This window comes from Malania oleifera, chromosome 7 (genome assembly GCF_029873635.1).
Source record: "Malania oleifera isolate guangnan ecotype guangnan chromosome 7, ASM2987363v1, whole genome shotgun sequence".
Classification (NCBI taxonomy): domain Eukaryota; kingdom Viridiplantae; phylum Streptophyta; class Magnoliopsida; order Santalales; family Ximeniaceae; genus Malania; species Malania oleifera.
In genome coordinates this window covers 94,486,242-94,509,648 of record NC_080423.1, presented here as the reverse complement: position 1 = coordinate 94,509,648, position 23,407 = coordinate 94,486,242, and the positions used below count along the sequence as shown (strand labels likewise).

Below are 23,407 nucleotides of genomic sequence, written 5' to 3'. Positions count from 1 at the left end.
ACATCATGTTTTCTTTGGGTTTTCATTTTAGAAGGGATTTGGATGATAGGGAGCTGGAAGAGCTTTCTTCTTTTTTGCCTTTTGTGCCGGAGGGTTACGGTATTTCTAGGAAGGATGTTAGAATGTGGGTTTGTCTAATTCAGTGAGGATTGGGCATGTCCTACAACAGTTGAAGAGCTATTGCTATTTTGTTGCAGGGTTCAGGAGGTGTAAGGGTGCTGTTAGTTTAAAGAGGTGTGTATTCTGTGCTGTAATCTGGGTGATTTGTTGGAATGAAATGCACGTGTCTTCTTTGGAAAGAAATTGTCTCTGCCTTTGCTATGGGATATCTTACGTTAGTTGGAATCTGTGGGCTTTTAGTGCTGGCTGTTTTAGATGTACTTGTTTTGATAATGTTAAGTTGGTTGGAAGGCGTTATTGAGTTTGGTTGTATTTTATTTTTCAAGTGAAATTATAAATTGCTCCCTATACTATTAAGAGAGGATCATTTGATTCCTACAGTTTTAATTGGTACAAATAAGGACCCGAACCTACTAATTTTACATAATTACATTTGTTCTTCTGACTAGATTCAACAATGCTAATGAAACTTGTCAAGGTGTACAAAAAATATTGACCTAGCTGCAAAATGGCTACTTTAGTTGCATAAATTTTAATAATGCAGGTCCTTAATTGAACCAATTAGATGTAGGGGGACTAACATTATAGTATAAACATTACATTATATATTATTTTTAATATAAAATTTATCTGATCAAATTTATTAATTTATGCTATACTTAATTTATCAGATCAAACTCGACTCAAGTTCAATTGATCTCATAATTGTTAAACTCAAACTCGACTTGGCTACAAATTTTTAAAACTCGAGCTTAAATCGATTAAGCTCAACGTGATTATAAATTAATATTGAACAAATGTATAAATATATTTAATATATGTATAATATTAAATTTTTGTATAAAATATATACTATATGACTTAAATAATATAAAAATAATAAAATTGAAAAAGCTTGATTAGAATTGAACCCAACTTGTGTTGTGTTGCAGTGCTTGAACTCAGCTCGCTAAAATACTTGAGTAGCTTGAACTTGACTCAAACTTGAGTAGAATTGATTTGAGTCGAGTTAGGGGATGAGTGGAGCCAGAGTACCACGTGAGTAGGCTTGACTCACTTACACCCCTAATCACTTCTGATGTTCTTTTGATTCCGGCCTGAATGGGATTTTGATCCTGGGGAGGAGGCTGAAATAAAGAAGGTCTTTGCAGAATTTGATTCTCATATGGAACTGGAATAGGAATGGAAATTCCTCAATCCAAAAGTGAAAAAAATGTAATTTTGCATTCTGATTCCAGGGAGTCAAATGCCACTGTAGTTCTAATTTTATTTTGATTCTGGCTTGAATGAGATTTTGATTCTTGGGGGGGTGTGGGGAGGCTGTAACAAAGAACAAGGTCTTTGGAGAATAGGAATGGGAATTACACAATCCAAAAGCAAAAAAATGGAAATTTTCCATTCTGGTTCCAGGAATCCAAATGCCATCTTAGCTTTACACACCTCATATATTTGTGCATGCCTATGTGATTGTAATAAGGATATGACCTTCTAAGTAGTTCTTACTTTCTTAAATAGTGTAGGGAGGATTTTTGTACGTTCACATGTGCATGTGCATGTGCATGTGCAATGATGTTGGGATTATGTGATTATAAGAAGTATTTTTCTTGTTTTTCTGTTCTCTAATGGTGTCTTACTTTTTTAAAGTGGGTGCAGGTACTGATGTCGAGGTTCCATGTTGGTGGGAAAGCAGTAGAGGTAGTTGATTTGTTAAGGAAGAGGCACTGGTCATGGCGCTTGGATGTGTGGCCTTTTGCAATTATTTATGCTATTTGGCTAACTGCCATTGTTCCTAGCATAGATTTTGCAGATGCTGCCATAGTTCTTGGCGGCCTTGTAACTGTTCACGTCCTGGTGTTTCTTTTCACGGCTTGGTCAGTGGATTTTAAATGTTTTGTGCAATACAGGAAGGTATGCATTATCTTGACATCTTGAGCAATTTTTATACAAAGGATGCATCATTTTACAATTTTTTTAGGAAGACTCCTCTGATTGACGTGGAGAGCACTGGTGGGGCAAGAGAAAGAACAAGGTCAACAGTTGATGCAATTGAAACATGAAGAAGAAACTTAAATTTAGTTTGACGAAGGCTTAGCCTTTAACCAAATTGAATGGAGAAAAAGGATTCATGTAGCCACTGCAAATAGTTGGGATAAAGGCTTAGTTGTTGTGTTTGAGTGTTCATTATCTTGTGCATCATTCTGTCTAGGATTGTTGGTATAATCAGGAATCAGGAATCATGAATAGAAAAATATAAGGAGATCATAAAATTCAATTTTAAATTAGTAGTTTGTAATAGCTGCAAGACTCAATAGAGGATGCATTACTATAAATATGGTATTAAATTAAGCATAAATATATAAGCAAATATAGTCTAAGGTTAATAAAAAGAGGTAAAAGGAACCTGGTAAGATTATCACTTTAATTGAGTCATAGTACTAACTAGAATATCACATTATTAGATAGAATATTTATTTTTAGTAGAAATTCTCATAGTCTGTGTAATATCATAAGGAAATGATGTCCAGATAAGACTGATGTTGCACTGGCATATGACTGGGACAAATTTAAATAGTTAAAATAATGAACCTGCCTCTAGAAATCAATAAATCCTGTAAATGATTGTTCTAACATATTGTGAGAATTCTTTCAAGTATGAGAATTAAACAATCCTTTGTGGTGGGACATAATATCTCCCATTTGCCCGTCAAATGGGTCCCTCATTTTGGTTTCTCATATTTACTTGAAATGTGCAATAATCCTTTGAATTTGGTACGGATGGATATCATTCTCCCTTAAGCATAACATTAAAGATGCTTATGCAGGGCAGCTTCTTATTTTTATTTTTTTATAATTGGAAAACTTGCTGTGAAAATGAAACTTTGTACATGTGGATGATGGCCGAAAAGGATCTATGGTGCCAGACCTGCTGGTTCAACTGGTGGGAATTAAGTTTACTTCTTGTTGTTGGTTTTTTGTGGGTGTGATAACGTGCACATGCACATGCATAAATATGATTATAATTTGTCACTTTTTTAGTATCTGCACTTTCATGTAACTTCAAAGGCTAGTTCCATGAGTGGGCAGTTTGTTTAGCTTTTAGTATGGATTTAATGAGATTCATTACAACTGATTGGGTTTTTCAAAGCTTGGTATGCTTTGCACAGTTGTTTTCATTCGGAGCCGCTCAGGCAGGGGGGAAGCTTGGCTGGGGATAGATTCATTTAGAATTTTAGTTATTAGCTTACCTAGCTCTAGAAATACTTAATTCATATTTTATTAAATTGATACTGCATCAAATGGTTATCTGGTAATGTAAGTTTCTCTTAGGGCTTTGGTTTTTTGAGTTGCTTGCTGCTGGAGAGCATGAAAAAACTATTTCTTAAGTTTTTTGGATTTATTTCGTGATGTTGATGGTTTCCTCCATTTTCAGGTTACTGATATCAACCATGCAGATGCATGTAAAATAACTCCAGCAAAATTTTCTGGTTCCAAAGAAGTTGTGCCGCTTCATTTCCATACAGTTGTAAGTCCAGTTTTCATTTTTCAATCTTAACTTTTTTCTTCTTCCAGAAAGATTGTTGGATATACACTGCTTAAAGATTCATAGTTCCCTACATTGGTTGGGTTTGCTAATAGTTACTAGTTACTATAGTTCTTTAGTGTTACCGCCATGTTGTTTGCTGTGTTACTAAGCATGAGTTAGTGAGGGTGATATGGTCATTGTTATGTACTTGGCATATATTATAAATAGAGGGAGAGACCTGTCATTGTGATTACATCTTCCAGTTTACCCAATTCTTCATTATGGTACCAAAGCATGACTCCGAGACTGAAACCCTAATTGCCACAATTACTGTCAAACTGATGTCTAAACACCTCCACTACATGTCTACCATCATAGGATAATTGCCAACACCACTTTAGGCTGAAAACCAGCCAGCAGCTGCCAAAAGCCACAGCATTCGCCAGAAATTCCCTGGATGACACTGCCTTTTGAGGAACACAAAGCCCTTTTAGATTTTGAAAAGCCAACACCATAGCCACCCACAGACATTGCCGATCTGCTCACAACTGAAATCTCATTGCCAGAGCTGGCTTCCAGGCACTCTCATGCACTGGTTGAAGGAAGCCAAGGCTGATCACACGAGCAGGCTCATGAAGGTTCTTACATTCATTCTTTCTGGTCTGAGTCGTCCCTGTACTGTTCGAATCCCCCCATAAACTTATAATAAGAAGTTTTTGGTGATGTTTTTTGTCTTAAAATCTCACCTTTTGTGCAGCACTCAGTGAATGATTGTTTATTACTGCCTGAAGCTGTTTGTCAATTTTATTGAGTTCATTGGGGCCTGAACCAAAGGTGTATTTCCTGTGTTTGTGATTTGTTCAGTTGTTTATCTTGTTCTTCATGTGTTTGTGGTTTGCTCCAGTTGTTGAAGTTTGTAAGTGTTGGAATGGACTCCATGAATCACAGAAGTGTGTTATTTGTTGTGTTTTTTTGATTTGCTGCTGTATTGAGAGGTTGTGCATGTGTTAGATGTAGTCCCCAAATCCCAAAAGCATTGCTTTAAAAGGATAAGGTGTAAGGCAAGGTGTTTTAACCCTTAAGAGGTGAGGCGTAATTAAGGCGTTGAGGTGTAAACCTTTGGAGATTTTTTTTTTTTAGATAAAATATGTAAATAAACTACACATTTTTAAAAATAAATAAAATTACAAATAAAATGCTAAAAAATAGAATATAATTTGTAAATTACTCGTTGGCTATTAAAAATTATACTAACTTGATTTCATTTAGTAAATCATGCCAAGAGATAGCTATAATGTTACAAAGTTCAGATTATTTTCAAGATCTAAGATGCTACTCTCAAATATTTTGGAAAGGCGAGGTTTAAGAGTTGTAGAAATGAACTTATATTACAACATTCCTTCATATAAACAAGTAGTTAAAAATTGTAGCCAATGTACCTTGAAGTTCGCCCACTCTAAATTTGTAAGCCTTAACTAAAAAGGCACAAAAGCGTACCTTTTGTACTAATGTGGAAGCCTCTGATTGTAATCTGCTAGTCTTTTTGGGATTTGGTATTTTAGATTAAGCCTTGAGGTGTTTTAGGCATGCCTCATCTTGAGGTAAGCCTCAAGGTGAGCCTCGATTGAGCCTTTTAAAATGTTGCCTAAAGTATGTTTCCCTCGCTAGTTACTCGTTCAGCTGTTGGTGAATTGCGCACTATAATTGTCTCAGAGGAGGAGTATTCAAGGTCCCTACATTGTAAGGCATCCCAACAAGCATCTCTCACATTGCATCTTTTGCTGAGAAAGGTAATCTTATAGCTTACATGTCATTTGGTATCTCTCCCACTAGGCTTTAGGTTATCAATTGTGTTGGTTTGGCCATATGACTAACTAACTTTTTTGGTCTCCAATAGTCACCCTTGTTGATGTGTCGACTACGATAGTTAAGGGGATACAAGCAATATATCCAACTCCTTGCATCTCTTTTTCCTTTTGTACATCCCTCAATCCCCCCTTCAATCTCGTATCTATTAGTAAGATTACGAAGTCACTTGTGACCTTCTTTCTTGATTTTGTTGTTATTGAGGATTTGAAGACAAGGAAGACAATTGGCATAGTACGTGAGGTTGGTGGACTCTACTATGGGTTGATCTCCCCTTATATTGCTATTGCCACTACATTGCTTCAAATCCATTGTCGCTTTGGTGATCCTTCATTGGACAAGTTAAAATAGTTGTTTCATACTTCGAATTATGTGTCTAATCTTGACCGTGAGCCTTGTCAATTAGGAATGCATCATCGTGTTTCTTTTGCTTCTTGAGTCAATAAACGGGTGATTAGCCATTTCATGTTAGTCTATTCTTATGTTTGGGGTCCTAATCATCTTATCAACAAAATGCCATCCTTTGTCCTCGGTGGTAAAATCCCAAATTCATTTTCTTCTCAAAGGCTCCTTTATTCTTACTTTCTCCTTGTATATTTGGTTGTTTCCTTTGTCCATCAATTACATCCAGGAATGGGTAAGTTGGATCCTTGTGCTATGAAATGTATATTTTTGGGCTACAGTTGTACTCAAAAGGGATATCAATGTTATCGCCCTACCTTACGTAGATTTTTTGTCTCGTTTTGAGTCTACATCATACTTTTCTGATTTCTTGAGTTTCCTTGACCTCTGAGTCCCTTCCTATGACTAGCCTTCTGAATCCTAAAATATTTTCTTGGCTACTAAGCTGTGTTTGCTACCCTAGATTGGTCTTTGACTTGCTTAGGGGTTTGTTGGGTGGTAATCTTAGGTCAATGGGTTTTTGGATTTGTGTGTTGGAGATGGTGGCTAAGCATTTGGAGTTTGGATGGGTGGAAGGGTGTGCTTGTGTTTTTTTTTAGGTGGTTGTGTCACTCTTATTCAGTCTTTGTTTTTAGTGTAACTCAATTTTTGGTCCTCTTTTAGAGTTCTTGTTGGGTAGCTAGGGGTTTTTCTTTGGTCCAAGGTTGGGATAAGAAAGATCATTTGGTTAGTTGGGAGCTGGTGTGTCAAAAAGTGCGTTTGGGGGAGGGTAGGGGATGGGGGGTTGGGTCTTGGGAAATTGGCCTCTAAAAACATTGCTTTGATGAATAAATGGTTATTGAAGTTTCATTTAGTGGTGTACTCCCTTAGGCACAAAGTAATTAAAAGTAAACTTGGCTGCCAAGAAAATATGTGGGATACTCTTGCGGGCTTTGGATCTCTTTGAGTCTTCTTAAAGATGTATATCATAAACCAAATTTGGGGTGGATAATGACTTTGACATTTGTTTTGGGAAAACGCATCAGTGGGGGAATTCTACTCTTTTATTGTGTTTTCCTTGTTTGTATTGTGTTTCTTAGTTGTATAATGGGGCTGTTTCTTCTTTTTTGCTTTCTACTTGGTAGGCTTTTTCATTGCATTTCCATTTCCGTAGGTCTTTGAATGATAGAGATAGAGGAGTTATCGTATTGGTTTGTTGGAGGGTTGTCTTCCTAGTTGGGAGGAGATGAGGAAGTGGTTGCTTGATCCTTTGGGGGACTTTTTCTGCAAATGTTTCTTTGAGCGTTTGATCTTGGAGAACATGTCTTTTTGGCCTTTTTGATCCCGAAGAACATGTATTTTTGGCTCTATCATTGAATTTGGAAGGCCAAAATTCCCTTTAAAATAAAGGTTTATTTAATTGGTTGTTCTTAAGTGTGCATTTGGTTCTCTGGATAGGCTAGGCTAGGAGAGGCTAAGGGCTGTTAGCCGATGTTTGGTTTAACATACAAAAAGAAAGGACTGGCCAAGAAGGGGCCCTTGGCCTGCATGTATGGGATAGGATTAGCCAGTTCTTCTCATTGGCCAACCCTGGCTAAGGCAAAAAAGGATTCTGTAAGAGGAAAATGTCAAATATTTTGTGAATGGCCGAATGAATTGGCCTTGAGTTCTGTATATTATATATAGACTTTACAAGAATGCTATACATGGAAAGTAAATAATGTCTAGCATGATCCTAGCACTATACAAGTAAACTATAATTTGTCAAGCCCTATACATGTAAACTAAATATATGCTAACGGTGCAAAATAATGAATTGATATATAAGGAAATAAATGTGGGCTGAAGCAAGTTTAGAAATCTTTTGCTTTGCTGTTTGCTGTTTGCTGTTTCGTTGATAGCCCCCCTCAAATTGATGCGGGTTGATCAACAAGCATCAATTTGCTACTTAGGAAGCAATGTTGATGACGAGTGAGAGCCTTGGTGAAGATATCCACAATTTGTAATTCAGTGGAAATGTGTGCAAGAGTGATAGCATGAGCTTCAAATGCTTCACGGATAGAGTGACAATCGACTTCAATATGCTTCGTGCGCTCATGATAGACAGGATTGGCTGTGTTCTAGATAGCACTCGTATTATTGGCATGTAGTGGTATAGGATCAGTCTAAGAAAATTATAGCTTAGCAAGCAAGCCTCGAAGTCAAATAATTTCAGAACAAGCAAGAGACATTGCCCGATATTCAGATTCCGTCGATGACTTAGGAACTATATCTTGCTTCTTACTCTTCCAAGAGATCAATGCATCACCTAAGAACACACACCAACTAGTGATGGAGCGATGTGTATCTGCACAACCAGCCCAATCAACATCGCTATAAGTAGCAAGGCGAGTAGGATTGCCTGCAGGGAAGAATAAACCACAGGCAGAAGTGCCCTGAACATAACGTATGATCTTACGGACAGCAGCCAAATGAAGATGACGAGGAGTCTGAAGAAACTGGCCGACTTGCTGTACAACAAAAGAAATGTCTGGACTAGTAATGGTGAGATAGACAAGACTACCCACCAACTTTCGTTATAAACTGGGATCAACAAGTTAGTCACCCTCCTCTTTGCGAAGCTTGGCATTTAATTCCATGGGAGTATCAACATAAGTACCCTTCTGAAGGCCAGCTGTGGCCACCAAGTCACTAGCATACTTATGTTGATTGAGTGAAACACCTGAGGGACTACGATTCACCTCAAGACCGTGAAAATATGTGAGACCCCCAAGATCTGGACTCTGAGAGATGAGTCTTGAGCTGAGCAAGTAAAGCAGAATCGGAACCAGTAATCACAATATCATCAACATAAACCAAAAGAACAACAATACCCATGTCTGATTTTTGAAGAAACACTGAAGTGTCATACTTACTCTTCTTGAATGAAAATTGTAATAAACTGGTGCGGAATTTATCAAACCAGGCTCTCGGAGCTTGTTTGAGACCGTAAAGGGAACGACAAAGCTTACACACATGTGAAGTCGGAGAGGGAAACAAGCCCGAGGGTGGCTTCATATAAATACACTCTCTAAGATCCCCGTGAAGAAAAGCATTCTTGACATCCATCTGATGTAGTGATCACTCATTGGAAGCAACAATAGCCAGAATCGTACGAACAATAGTTATCTTAGCCACAGGAGCAATGGTCTCTTCATAATTGACACCATATTCCTGATTATTCCCAAGTGTAACAAGGTGAGCTTTGTAACGATCCAGACTTCCATCAGATCAGACCTTGACTAAGTAAACCCATTTACAACCGAGAGGAACAATGGTGGGAGGACAAGGCTCAATGTCCCAGGTGTGATTGGCCTCTAGAGTGGCAATTTCTTCCTGCATAGCTTGTCGCCAACAATCATGCTTGGCAGCGTGTGAGTAGGAAGTGGGAATATCTAAATTGGACAATGCAACAGTAAGAGTTGATACAAAGTTACCAGAACTTGAAGAGGGAAACCTATACCTGTTCGGGGGTACAGACACTTGAGAAGAGCGACGTACCAAAGGCTCTGGAGGTGCTACAACTGACTGAATTTGGAGCATGGTAGGATCAGATATCAGATGAGCTACCGGAAGAGACTGTGGGCGGGGGCGCCAAGTATACACAATACCTGGTTTAAAATGAGAACTGACTGGATGAGGATCCGAGAATTGCTCCTCAAAGGAGGGGGAGAATCACAGTAGGAGAGGAGGGTACAGAGGACACATGAAAGAAATGTTGTTTTTCAAAGAAAATAACGTTCCTAGAAATGCGTGTATGATGTAATGTAGGATCATAGCAAACAAATCCCTTTTATCACACATTGTATCCCATGAATGCACATCGAACTGATTGAGCAAATAATTTATGCCGCTCACGAGGAGGTAGATGAACAAAACATACACAACCAAAGGTACAGAGGTTATCATAACTAGGTTGCTTAGCAAATAAATGGAAATAGGAAGACTCCGTGAGTAGGACTTGAGAAGGTAAATGATTAATTAATTAAGTAGCAGTTTTCAGAGCTTCAATCTAGAACAAGGATGGAACAAAGGATTCTTGCGAGAGAGTAAGAACCACATCTAGGATATGACGATTTTTTTGTTCGGCTACTCCATTCTGTTGGGGGGTAGCAAGACATGAATGTTGATGAATAATGCCTTTAGGAGCCAAAAATGCCTGAAACTCAGGAGACACATATTCACCACCAGAATTTGTGCGTAATGTCTTAATAGAAGCAGAAAGTTGATTGTCAACATACGCTAAAAACTCAGTGTAAGTACGAAAAACCTCAACGAAAAAAGTAGACCCAAGTAAATCTGCTATGATCATCAATGAATGTCACATAGTATTTAAATTTTTCATGTGAACTAACTAAGGAATGTCCCCAAACATCATTATGGAAAAGCTCAAAACATTGAGAAGCTCTACTAGCATGCAAAGGGAAGGGAAGAGTTTTGCTTTTACCAAGTTTGCAAGAGGCACACTCGAGATAAAGAAGAACAACGTCTTTATTACCAAGTAAACCTGAGTTCAATAAATGAGATAAGATCTGAGTAATGATGGCCTAAACAACGATGCCACCCCATACTAAGATTTGAAACATTATTACAAGCAAAAGACTTAATAGAAGAAACTGAAGAACGTGCCGGAACAGGCACAAGTAGTGGAAACAAGCGCCCCCTTTAGGTCCCTTCGAGATCGGCTCCCTTGTTACTTGGTCCTGCACAACACAACCATTACCAGAAAAATTAATAGCACAATTGTTATCAACTAATTGACCAACAGAAATAAGATTCGTGGAAAGCCGAGGAGCAAGAAACACATTAGTGAACTTAGAAGAGGCATCTTCGACAGTAGCTATTGGCAAAGAACTGCCATTGGCAATCTGAATAGCAGATTGACCAGCGTAGGGCCGAACATGATACAAGGTAGTGGGATTATTTGTCATGTGATTAGAGGCACCCTAGTCCACTTACTAGAGATTAGTAGAATTGTTACCTTGGAGCCCCATTGCTGATAATGTTGAAATTAGCATCTGTTGCACCAATTCGGGTGTGAAGTAATTCGTTGGAGGAGGTGCAAGAATAGAGAAGTCACCTGAAGAAGAGCCAGGGGCCGCAAAAGTCACTGTGGGGGGTACACTAAGAGAATTCTGGAATGCCTGGGCTTGACGATTCTGCTGGCGAATACGACAGTCTTTGATAATGTGACCCTTCTTCTTGCAATAAGAGCAGAATTTCTTGGAACAATTAGCAGCGATATTGCCAAATTCTTTGCAGCAAAAACATTGCAAAGTGCTAGAATGCGTAGGCGGTCCTCATTGTTGAGCAGCATAAGCCACAAGGACAGACCCGGAATTACCATGAGATTGTGCTAGAGTAACTTGAGTACTAAGTTGTTGTTCTTCATGAAGTAACTCACCAAAACAAACATCCAAAGAAGGAACAGGAGAGCGATTTAGCAGAGATAAGCTAACAGATTCATACTTGGGACGAAGTTTCATAAGAAACTGATCACAACGACTAGTCTTGTGAAGACGTTGAATAATGGGAAGAGAAACCACATGAACATCTGTAGTAACCAGATCAGAATATTCATTCCAAAGAGTCAGAAACCCCGAATAATCTTGGATGTAACGATTGTTATGTTGAAACATGGCAATCACATCCTCTAACTGAAAACGACGGACACCGTTATCTTGATGATATACTGTTTTTAAATAAGTCTACATGGATTCAGCAGTGCGATAAGGTCGCAAGTTGGGGACAATATGTGGCTCGACCGAGCCAAGAAGCCAAGACATAATCCGAGCATCAAGCACAGCCCATGAAGGACAAGCTGCTGGCTCCTTGGATTTATTAGGATTGGGTGCACAATCCGTGCCATCAATATGACCCCAAAGATCTTTTCCCTTCAAGAAAAGTTCATACTGAAAGGCCATGTATTATAATTGTTGCCTTTAAACTCGGCACACACTGGTGCGGAGTCCATGCTAAATAATGGAGAAAATCGAGAAGCCCAAAAAAAAAACTGTGCTTAAAGAAACAGACTTCCAGAAAATCTAGAAGCCCAAAATAAACAACGCAGGTACGAAGAAAAACCAAGAACAACCTCCCTGCACTAAAAAATTAAATCTAGAACCAAAAAAGTGCACTAAAAATTAAATCTTGAACCAAAAACCTGCTGTGCTGAGAAGATAAGTGCCAGAAACAGCAACAGAAAGCTGTTGCCTGCTTGCCGAGAGTCGCAAACAGCAACAGAAACTGGAGAAATAAGTGGTAAACCAGAAACCTGCTGTGCTTGCTTGCCGAAAGTCACAAACAGCAACAGAAAACTGTTACCTGCTTGCCGAGAATCACAAGGACATGAACTGGAGGATGGCAACCCAGAAACCTGCTGTGCCGACAGCCACACAGCCACAGAAGTACCGAAAGAACAGAAAAATTCCAGAAGAGAAAGCAAAACCACAACACAAAACTGAGAAGACAAAAAATCGAAGGGAAAAAAACCTAGCAGTCAGCTGGCTCTGATACCATGTCAAATATTTTGTGAATGGCCGAATGAATTGGCCTTGAGTTCTGTATATTATATTTAGACTTTACAAGAATGCTATACATGGAAAGTAAATAAGGTCTAGCATGATTCTAGCCCTATACAAGTAAACTATAATCTGTCAAGTCCTATACATGTAAACTAAATATATGCTAACTGTACAGAATAATGATTGAACTATAAGGAAATAAATGTGGGCTGAAGCAAGGAAAGAAGTCTTTTGCTTTGCTGTTTGCTGTTCCGTTGACAGAAAATGCCCAGGTGATGCAGCCCTGGCCCAAACTCCCCTCTCTGCTGCGCTATGGCTGAACTTGGGAGTTGATGTGTGTGGCAACATAGTTGCCGATGCTGTGACTATTGACAAAGGTAGAGGTGGTGGAGATTTCTTTGATGCCCTTGTCTTGAGGGTGCGGTCATATCAGAGGCGGAAGAGGATCCACGCGACGTCAGACTCATCGATGGTGAACTTCATGGTTACTTCCAGCTGGGATTCTTGCTAGTGACCCTGTCGATGATGATCTTCTGCTCTGTGCAATGAGAAGAAATTCACGTCTTGCAGATATTTTGCAGTAATTTGTTTAATTTCTAAAGTCCTATACTCCATGGCCATGGCTGGAGAAAGAGTGGCAGTTTGGATGGGAAGAGAATGGAGTTATCTTGGAAAAACAAACAAATCAATTTCTTGGGAAATGTGGCCAAAGAGTTGTGGTTGTGGATGCCTTGGTGATGCTGCCCCCATTCCCATGTGTGGCCCAATCTAGTCAATTGAACAAGGGTTTTTGTCTTTTTGAAACTTTATTCTATTTTAAGATATTGGAATTCAGACATGGGTAATGATAATATTTATAGCCAGGCCAGTCCAGTTCAATTCAGTCCAGTTCAGTCTTATGGACCTTAGCTACTGAAACAAATGTACCCTAATAGAATTAACACCAACTATTTGTTGTAGAGTAGGAGCCCTGCTTAGGCTTTATCTCTGTATAGGTGTGTATGTTGCTTCAGTAGTTCTGAATCTGCTGCGTTGTTCTTTCTCTTGGAGGATATGGAACAAACTTTTTGCATTTATTGGGGAGAATAGGGTTTGTATCGAGTCAGTGGAGGATCAGTTGGCCATTTCATTTCATTTATGAGGTTGGGCACGAGCAAAGAGAGGTCAGCCTCGTGGAGATATGGGATCACTGGCATTTGGGTGGAAAGGAACACTGACATTATTATGGGGAAGAAGACTTCTTCATTTTTGGTTTGGGACAAGATTCAATTTTTGGCTGTATAAAGGGCTGTCCAGCAGGTTTTTTCAAGTGAATTTGTTTTGAGGATGTTCATTGTGATTGTTTGGCTCTTCTGTGTTATCTATCTTTTCACTTTTAGCTTTTTCTGTTTTTATTAGGAGGATTCTTTATTCTCCTTCTTTTTACATTTTTTATTTATTAATATAATTCTTTTTTTAGGAAAAAAAAAAAAGTAAAGAAAGAATTACTGTTTATCTAAAAATTAGAATGAGCTAGCTACCTTTTCAAAAGGCAAAACATTATATTGAAAAGTTTTTTGGCAGCAAGAAGTTGTGCTTTGTTTTCATTAGTTTCCTTGCTGTGCTTTAGCATTTTATAATTAGTGCTTGTTATGTGTGTTGGCAGCGGTATATTTTTTGATTTCTGTATTCCAATTTGATCACCTAAGAAATGACTTCTAACAGAAAAAAATTGTTGATTCTTTTTACTAGACAGGTTCTTAATGTCATTTTTTTAATTGGTGGCACTATACTGTCATCTTCTTGACTGAAATTTTTTGTATTGGTCGAATTGGTCACTGTTTTCTTCTTAATTGCACTTTCCTGAGGCACCTGAGGGTTGAGCTGGCGTCTTGTGGGGGTGTGTAATGGCTTCTTTGCTGACAGGATAATAACTAATAACTTTGTAGGTAGAATACAAAAACGTTCTTATTCTGGATCTAGCTGTTGTTGAAACCAGTAATGCCACTGGCTCCTAAGTTGAAAAAAATGAATGCCCTGTTTGTAGTTTGTTCTTACTGATAAATCTATAGGCCCTTTGACAGAAGGACACATGGAGGTGGATGCAATTTTCATCTGTTGTCTTCTCAGTGTTTTCCAATTCTTTTGAAATGCTCATTATCATAAACCTTTCATTTGAGCAGGTGGCAGGTCCTTCATCCTCGGTGGATATAGGCGAGATATACTTTGATTTTAGAAAGCAGCGCTTCATCTATTCGAAGGAGAATAATACGTTCAGCAAGCTTTCTTACCCTTCAAAGGAAACGTTGGGCTTCTATCTCAAAAGTACTGGCCATGGCTCAGAAGCTAAAGCTGTTGCTGCCACTGAGAAATGGGGAAGGAATGTGTAGGTTTCCTCACTGATTTTTTTTCCTCCTCTTGTTACATTCATAACTGTTGGAACACATTGATTATAACTTTTCTTGGATGTTTATAATTTTCTGAAGGAGGCCGGCTCCTTTGTTCAGTGCTAAACTTATATATACCAAATTGATATGATGATAGTGTTTGTGATGGTTGCTTCAATTATTATTGATAAAGTTGGAACTAATACTAGAAATTATTGAAATGGAACTGATACCAGAAATTATTGAAATGCAAATGCAGGCATGTGATGTAGTCAGATGACTGACACAAATTTCTTTTTTGGCAATAAAATTATCGAAGCAGGTTGCTGTTGTTTCCTGTCAATCTTACAACTTATTTTTTCAATCTTAAAACTCACATGGCCTGCCTGCTCCTGCTGCATTTATCTGTTCTTGACCAATGTTTTGTGCCATATACTGGTTTATTGATGTATTCCTTTGCTCTGCATGCTATTAGTTATCGATACCTCTTTGTTCATACAACTTATGTGACGTCAGCTTGATTTTGAGCATGGTTTTCCATTTACCTTTGGTTGCTCTCTAGTTCTTCTTGATCCAATGTTCATTGTTCTCTCAGGTTTGAATACCCTCAGCCCACGTTTTGGAAATTACTGAAGGAACAATGCATGGAACCTTTTTTTGTGTTTCAGGTATGTTGTTATTAAGGTTCTTTTGTTTATTTGTTAGTTATTGAGTTAAAATTTAACCTCTCAGGTTTCCTTTCTATCATATTAGTTTCTTTCCTCATCATGCTTTATGTTGCTTCCGACTTTTAGGTCTTCTGCGTGGGTCTCTGGTGTTTGGATGAATATTGGTATTACAGTTTGTTCACCTTATTTATGTTGTTTATGTTTGAGTCAACAATGGCAAAAAGTCGGCTAAAAACTCTGACCGAGCTTAGACGTGTAAGAGTGGATGGCCAGACCCTAATGGTGCATCGTTGTGGGAAGTATGTTATCACAAGCTGAATTGTGCTGCTTTTACCTATCAATAGATTTTCGTACTGAGTAATGTAATTTTTTAGGTGGGTGAAACTTTCTGGGACTGATCTTCTGCCTGGGGATATCGTATCCATTGTGCGCTCTTCTGGTCAGAATGGGGAAGATAAGTCTGTTCCAGCAGACATGCTTATATTGGCTGGGAGTGCTATTGTGAATGAGGCCATTCTCACAGGCGAGTCAACTCCGCAATGGAAGGTGGTTCCCATTTTCTTTTAACTCTATTTATTTTTTCCGAAGTTTTGGTTGCTTGATAACTTTTTTTTAAAAGAAAGTTGTGGTTGAAATTTTCTGGGTCCCAAAGTGCGGAAATTTTGATGTAAATCTGGATTTGACCGTGTTTAACAAAATGATGTAATTTTTTTTTTTTCGCTGGGTAAATATGCTACTCATACCTATCTCCCCCCCCCCCCCCTGTGAGTGCAAGAATTTAGGAAATTATTCTTAAAGGGTGATTGTAGAGAGTTAATTTTGAAAATTCTCTCTCCTTAATGGCTTGAGAGCGTGTCATTGCATGTGTGTGCATTTGCATTGTCTTTTATAAATTTACGCAATTCAGTTTTTTGGAGTTAATTAAGAAAGGAGTCTGGTCCCAATCATGTCATCTGCCTGTTCTGTCCACCGTCATATCACCACTGTGAAGCATAAATATATTTTTAATTATTATTTTTTAATTAAATCACATGATGGCAGGTGCTGATTGTCGTCTGCACTCACTGTTTTTCACTTAGACCATAAACTATCACAACTCACTTAAATCACTAGTTCCCTTCTTTTTTTTTTGAAAAGAATCCAACAGTAAACATCCATTTAGATAATGCTACCCCTTGTGGCGCCACATGTTTCAGCCTGGTATATGAGAAGATAACTCAATGCAGCATGTGAATTTTGTTGTTATAACCTGCACTGTAAGCATTTTGATAGTGTTCTTGTTGTTTTTTTTTTGTTTTGTTTTTTTTGTTTTTTTCCTTTTTTGATCAGCAAAGAGAAATTATATAAAAAGAGGCATCAAGGGGATGCCATCCAAGTACAAAGAAACAACAAGAGAGACATGCCTGACTGAAAAGTATCAAGAAAATCAAGGATTACAATGGGGTCCCAACATTTTTGACAGTTCTTGTTGGCCTCAAATCCATATTGAACTATCAATTCATGAGTTTTACATGAATGCATGGTTTCCAGTGAATGAATTAGGCATATCACAAAAATGATTGGGCCATAAGCCAATAATTGAAACAATTGATTTTGTTGTTAAGCATGGAAACTTTAGGGGAACTATTAGAGCTCTAAATGGGGATAATAATGAATGATCTAGACGTTAAGCCACAGGATTGTAAATGAAATGCATACATGATATATGGTGTGTAGGATGCTGGCAGTTCCTGCAACTGAGCACATAAAGGGCATTGATTTAATATAAATGACGTTGACATTTATTTCTGAGGTCGCAGCAGTAGCTCGCTCTGTGTATCTGGTGTCCAACTAAGCTGACTTTTTGTGTAGCAGTTACACATATTGGTTTGGTAATAATCAGAATGATGATTTGTGAGTCAACATTCACACTTCAATGATTTGATTTAAAGTAGATGAGGGTTGATCTTAGCACATTCCTAAAGTTGTTCCATTGCATACTGGGCATCACAGGCTTAAGCCGTTGAGAAGCTCCTTTTGAAGGGGTAAAGTTGTATGCGTATCCGTCCTAGCCCCCTCTTTGGCAGCGATCTTGTGTACAGGATTGTGTCTTTTGTTTTTAAATTGCAAATATGAAGAAAAAATAAAAAAAAGTAGAGGTGTCTATATAAATAATGATTTCATACTTTTTTGGTTGTTCTTTTTTGCATCGTGCTTGGAATGGTTAAAGTTGAGGTATCTATATAAATAATAATTTCATACTTCTTTGGTCTCTCTTTTTTGAATCGTGCTTAGAATGGTTATATTTTTTCTTTGCTTTATTTGCATTAGGATTTGCAAATTACTGCTGTTGGTTTTCTTTTTCCTTTTTTAATTGATGTGTTTTTCCCTTTGATCTTTAATCCAGCAATATTTAAAATTGATAATTTTCTCAGTACCTTAATGATATCCATGATCTTATTAGGATGAAGGAATAGATTTTCTATGGCTTTTGTTATTGGTAAACTCAAAGATGATAGGTTGGTAAAAATGGAGTGTTATTGAGGGTTGACATGTTGGCCTTTAGCCATGCACGAGTGCTTCTTGAGGATGGAGGGAAAGTAAGGGGTTAGGGGTGTCATTCTGATTTAATCTTGCTTGGCTGCTTCTTGGGGCTTTGTTTTTGTTTGACCATTTCTTTGTTGCTGTTAGCTTCTGTCCTGGGGAAATCTGCTTGAATGTATACTTCCTCTTCCATTTTAGAGGTTTCAATTTTTCAGTTCTAAAAGGAAATATTTTCCCTGGAGATAAACAGTTGCTTAAAATTATCAAATGATGCTTCTTCTCTTTCCCCCTCCCTTCCCCATTTAAGAAAGGGCAAATGCCTTGTCCTACTTTTTTTTCTTTGTAAAATTATTTGCATGTTAGATTACCACTTCACCTAAAATCTTAAGCTATTAGGTTGTGGGCCAACAATGTATATCATTCAAGCCTTAACACACCCCCACACGTGCAGCCCGATCACATATGGAGAGATAAACAAACGATAAACAACACCTGTTATAGGGAATAAGACAATTTTTAATTAACAGTAAATGTGGGCAACAAGACTACAATTGAGGACCTCATAGCAACCATAGCTCTGTTACCATTTTTTTTTGGATCAATAATGGGAAATTATATTAAAAAGAGGCATCAAGGGGATAGCACCCAAGTAGAAGGGAAAACAACAGGAGAGAAACATCCCTTACTGAAAAGTGTCAAGAAAATCAAGGATTACAAAGGGGTCCTTTCCAACCAGACCATAATGCCAGCTGGTGATCATAGCCATCCATTGGTCCATGACAGACTGAATAGGATAAATAGTTCTTTTGAAGGCTCTTCTGTTCCTTTCTCTCCACACCGCCCAAAAAATAGCAAGGAGGATGAGGGAGAGAGATCTTCTTCCTTATTTGATGTGATCCCTTTCCAAGCCCACAACTTGTCTTCCACCGTAGCTGCAGTGACCCCCTTCTGATTTGCATTGGAGATGGCTAAGTTCCATAATTTCTTGGTCCATGAGCAATGTAGAAGGATGTGACCAACTGATTCTTCCTACTCCAAGCTTAAAAAGCATCTATTGACAATAAAGACTTTTTTCTAAAGATAGTCCATGGTAAGGATTCTTCCAGGAGTAGCTTCCCAAGTGAAAAAAGGTAATTTTTTAAGGGGCTTCCATTTTCCAAATCAGCTTCCAAGGGAAGTTAGTGCTGCTCTCAGCCGGGAACAAAAGTCTTTATAGAAAGAGTTGACAATGAAGTTCCCATCTTCGCTCAAAACCCAATTTTGGGCTCATCAGAATTAGCCTGACAAAGAGTCTTATAGAGGCTGCTGAAAAAATCTGTAAGAGTATCAAGTTCCCAATCAAAAGCATTCCTGTTCATAGGGATATGCCAAACAATCCCTTGATTAGTGAGTTCCATGTGTTTGCTAATAAGGGCATCTTTGTCGTATGCAAATCTGAAGATGGAAAGGAAAGAGGATCTGATTGGGACATGCTGCACTAAATGTCATGCGCGAAGAACACGTCATCTTGATTCCCCAGTTGAAAGTAGATGAGAGGGAAGGAAATCTCTCTTTCTTTTATAATATATCTCTAAACACCTGTATCATGAGCTTCCTTTGAAACTTTTGAGGTCCAACCATTATGATGGAGGCCATTCTTGACAGCAATAACATCCCTCCAGAAGTGATTTTTCTCTATCGTGAATCTCCCATGTCATTTCCCCAAAAGGGCCGTATTAACGAAAATAAGAGATCTGAGGCCATGGACGCCCCTTTTTTTCTCTTAAGGTTGTTTACCACTCCCTATTTAAAAAGATGATATTTGAAAACCTCACCTGTGTTTCCCCAAAGGAATCTTCTTTGGATGCCCTCCAATCTCTTGGCAATCGTGCTTGGGATGGGGAAAAATAGACATGAAGTAAACCGGGAGGTGGGAGAAGTACTTCTAATGAGAGTGAGTTTGCCACCTTTTGACAAAAAGTTCCTTTTCCAACCAGTGAGTTTCTTTTCAAATCTGCTGACAATGGGATCCCAAATACCCTTATCACTAAACTTGGCTCCTAAGTGGAATCCAAAAGAGGTAATAAGGAAGGTTCCAAGCTTATAACCAAGGATATTTGCAAGCAAAGGACCATGATCGCAAGTCCCCATTGGAATGATTTCAATTTTGCCTAGATTCACTTTTACGCTTGAAACAACTTCAGAACTGAGGTGGATGCATCTTAAATTAAGAATTTGCTCTGCCTCATCCTCACAAAAGGTGATAGTATCATTTGCAAAAAGGAGGTTGGTGATTTCCATAGAGTCATTGGGCCTTCAATGGTGAGTCCCTTATGAGACTGCCTTCATTTCCATGAGACTTGGCACTTCCATGACCATGATAAACAAAATAGGGGAAAGGGGGTCACCTTGTCTTAGGCTAGGAGACGATCTGGAAGAAACTAGAAGGGCAGATATTTACTAGGATTGAAACAAATGAGGTTGAGATAGACTAACAGATCCATCTGCACCAAGATTCCCCAAAACCCATTCTTCTGAGAATATGTACAACAGAAAGGTCTAGTTAACATTGTCAAAAGCCTTCTCCATACCCCCCCCCTTCCATGTGGGCATTGACAATTTCATTGGCAATCAGAGCAGCATCCATGATTTGCCTACTTGCAATGAAGGCGTACTGATGCTTTCTGTCAACTTCTGAAATTTCATGTTTGAGCCTAACCTCCAGGACTTTGGATTGGATGTTGTATAGAATGCCAACTTAGCTGATTGAGCAAAAGTCTCTGATGTTGCAAGCCCCTGTGCTCTTAGGAATCAGGGGGATAAAGGTTGAGTTGACACTAGACACAAAATTGCCAGTTCTATGGAAATTTTCAAATACCCCAAAGACATTCTGCTTGAGAAAGTCCTTGTTCCTTTTGGAAGAAAGCCATATTAAAGCCATCAGGATTCAGGACCAGGGGCTTTATCCCCATTGCAACTCTTAAGGGCTCAAACAATTTCCTCTTCCTCATAAGGCCTTTTGAGCCATTGTGCTGTGGAGAGGCTTTGGTTTCGAAACATAATGCCATCAACTGTTGGTCTCCATGAATCTGGTTCAGTGTACAAGGCTTTGAAAAGTTTGCAAATGCTATTCTTTATTTCCCCCCTCATTCATCAACATCTCTCCTCCCACTTCTACTTTGGTAATCATATCAAATCTATGGTGTGCCATTGGCTGCACGATGGAAGAAATTGGTATTTATATCCCCCTCCTCAAATCAAAGAGCCCTTGATTTTTGTCTCCAAGCCATTTCTTCTATAGTGATGATGTGGGCAAGATTTTTTTGAGGACAATCCTTCTAAATCTGTTTTTGGCATTGAGACCCTCATTGATTTCCTTGTCATCCAGCTACTTCATGTTGTCAAGAAACTCCTTTTTTGTTAAAGAGTGATGTTGCCAAAAACATTTTTGTTCAACCATTTCAAATTTTCCTTGAGCAATTTTCTTCCCTTCAATTTGCAGCTCAAGTCACCATTTCTTAACTTGTTCATCAAACCCTTCATGTTTAGGCCACTTGTTCTAAAAACAGAATGGGTTGGCCCCTGCCTGATTCCCCTCGTGTCAATGAGAATTGGAAAGTGGTCTGAGACAGGGCGAGAAAGCAGGGTTGGGTAATCTTCGGGAAGTGTTCTTCCCAATGACAGGAAATTAAGAATATATCAATTCTTGAATGTGACCTCGAGTTTGACCGCATGAAAGGGCCTCCAATGAGTTTTTTGGGGGGGGGGGGGGGGTTAATGAGAGCGTATGCATTGATGATATCATGGAATTCCTGCATGCAATAGATCCAGTAGAAGTGCCATTCCTTTCATGAGGATAAAGGATCATGTTGAAATGACCCATGGATTATCCCATTTGTCTTTAATTTCTGCCAGTTCTTTCCACAAAAAGATGTCTGGAAGGCCCTTCACTTGGGCCATAGACCCTGCTTAAGTTCTAAAAGAAATTATCTTCAAGATTCTTAAACAAACAATTGACCGAGAAGGCATTGATGGATTGTTCCAGCAATTCCACATCCAACTACAATTCTTAATGCCTTTTAAACTGTTAACCAACCTGCTATCCATGGAATTCACCTTGTTTCCTGAAAACAAATAACATCCCGTTTCCATTCATTAAGAAATGATATGATTATAGATTTTGGTTTTATCTTAAGTCCCCTCACATTCCATGAGATTCACTTCCTCAACATGGGATCAGTTCACCAACCCGGCTGCTTCCAGCCTCTCTCAAATCTGAGTACCCTCCCAGATTTTCATAGTTTATTGAGCATTCCAATATCTTCAATTCCCTTCTTGTGCCTTTCACGCGGCTGGCTTTCTTCTCTTCTTTTCTTCTCTGTTTCCACAAATAATTGCCTTGCTCTTTCCTTGAAGTCATCAAAAGGTATCCCGATAGTTTTATTCACCAAATTCATTTTGTGAACCCCCAATTAGACACCTGCAGACTGAAATCAGTTCTTTGAAGTCTCAAATCATTAAACTCCCTCGAAGAGGGAGAGGGGCTACTGCAGGGATGACAGCCAGAGTATTTACATCAGAAACTTGATTGAGAGGCACACCAGAAGAGTGGTCATCAAACAGAACAGAGCAGTCCTGCTCCATCAAGCCTTGCTGGACCTACTGAAAGTTAGAAGAACCAAAGAAGACCTGCTGCAAGTTCAAAGAAACAAAAGGGCCACAGCTGGAGGGGAAAGGGGTGAAAGCAGCCAATTTGACAGGCGAAAGAGGGGGGGGGGGGGAGAGGGGACTTAAAAATTGGGAAGCCGAACAAGAAACCACCTGGGCTTGAACAAGATGGGCTCATGGTGAATATCAAACCTTGACAGTGCATAAAAAATTGTATGCCTCTTTGTGTGCATCCTTGCATGTTTGTGTGCTTAATTATAAAAATATTTAAAAGTGATTCTTCTTTCCTGTATTTATCTTGAGTAAATTATATTTGAATCACTCTTGCTTATTGGTTGGTGAAGGCATTTGCATCCAAGTTTACATAAAATTGTTTTGACGACTGCTATGCTCCTGATTTTTATGCATGAAACAATGCTATATTTGAATATTGGTTTGATACATTGTACATATCTCTGCAGTCTGCATGCACACGCAAATTATCACAGTGGAGCCCTTCCCATTAGATTAATCTAGTTTTATCATGTTCACTTGGTGGTAAAGGGCGATGTATGTGAACCATGGAGAGCTCCTCTTACGTGCATCTGAATCCAATTATATTTTGATGTTTGTTGAAATGCATAGTCTTCCACTATTTTCAGGTTTCAATCGCAGGCAGAGCTCTTGAGGAGAAGTTATCTGTTAAACGAGATAAATCCCATGTTCTTTTTGGGGGGACAAAGATTTTACAGCATACTCCAGATAAGGTAT

General features: G+C 38.6%; 1 protein-coding gene across 2 annotated transcripts in view; it reads left to right on the top strand.

The window, feature by feature from the left end:
• LOC131159512 (probable manganese-transporting ATPase PDR2) overlaps positions 1–23,407 on the top strand; it is a 51,228-nt gene that overhangs the window by 5,694 nt on the left and 22,127 nt on the right. Inside the window, exons 4-10 of one of the 2 annotated variants that reach the window (XM_058114487.1) lie at positions 1,774–2,028; positions 3,551–3,643; positions 14,616–14,818; positions 15,415–15,487; positions 15,614–15,786; positions 15,862–16,033; positions 23,299–23,403. In XM_058114487.1, the coding sequence (XP_057970470.1) occupies positions 1,780–2,028; positions 3,551–3,643; positions 14,616–14,818; positions 15,415–15,487; positions 15,614–15,786; positions 15,862–16,033; positions 23,299–23,403 (1,068 nt within the window). In that variant the 5' untranslated portion in view covers positions 1,774–1,779. Of the gene's footprint in view, positions 1–1,764; positions 2,029–3,550; positions 3,644–14,615; positions 14,819–15,414; positions 15,488–15,613; positions 15,787–15,861; positions 16,034–23,298; positions 23,404–23,407 lie in introns of both variants that reach the window. The other variant, XM_058114486.1, reaches the window with a different exon arrangement.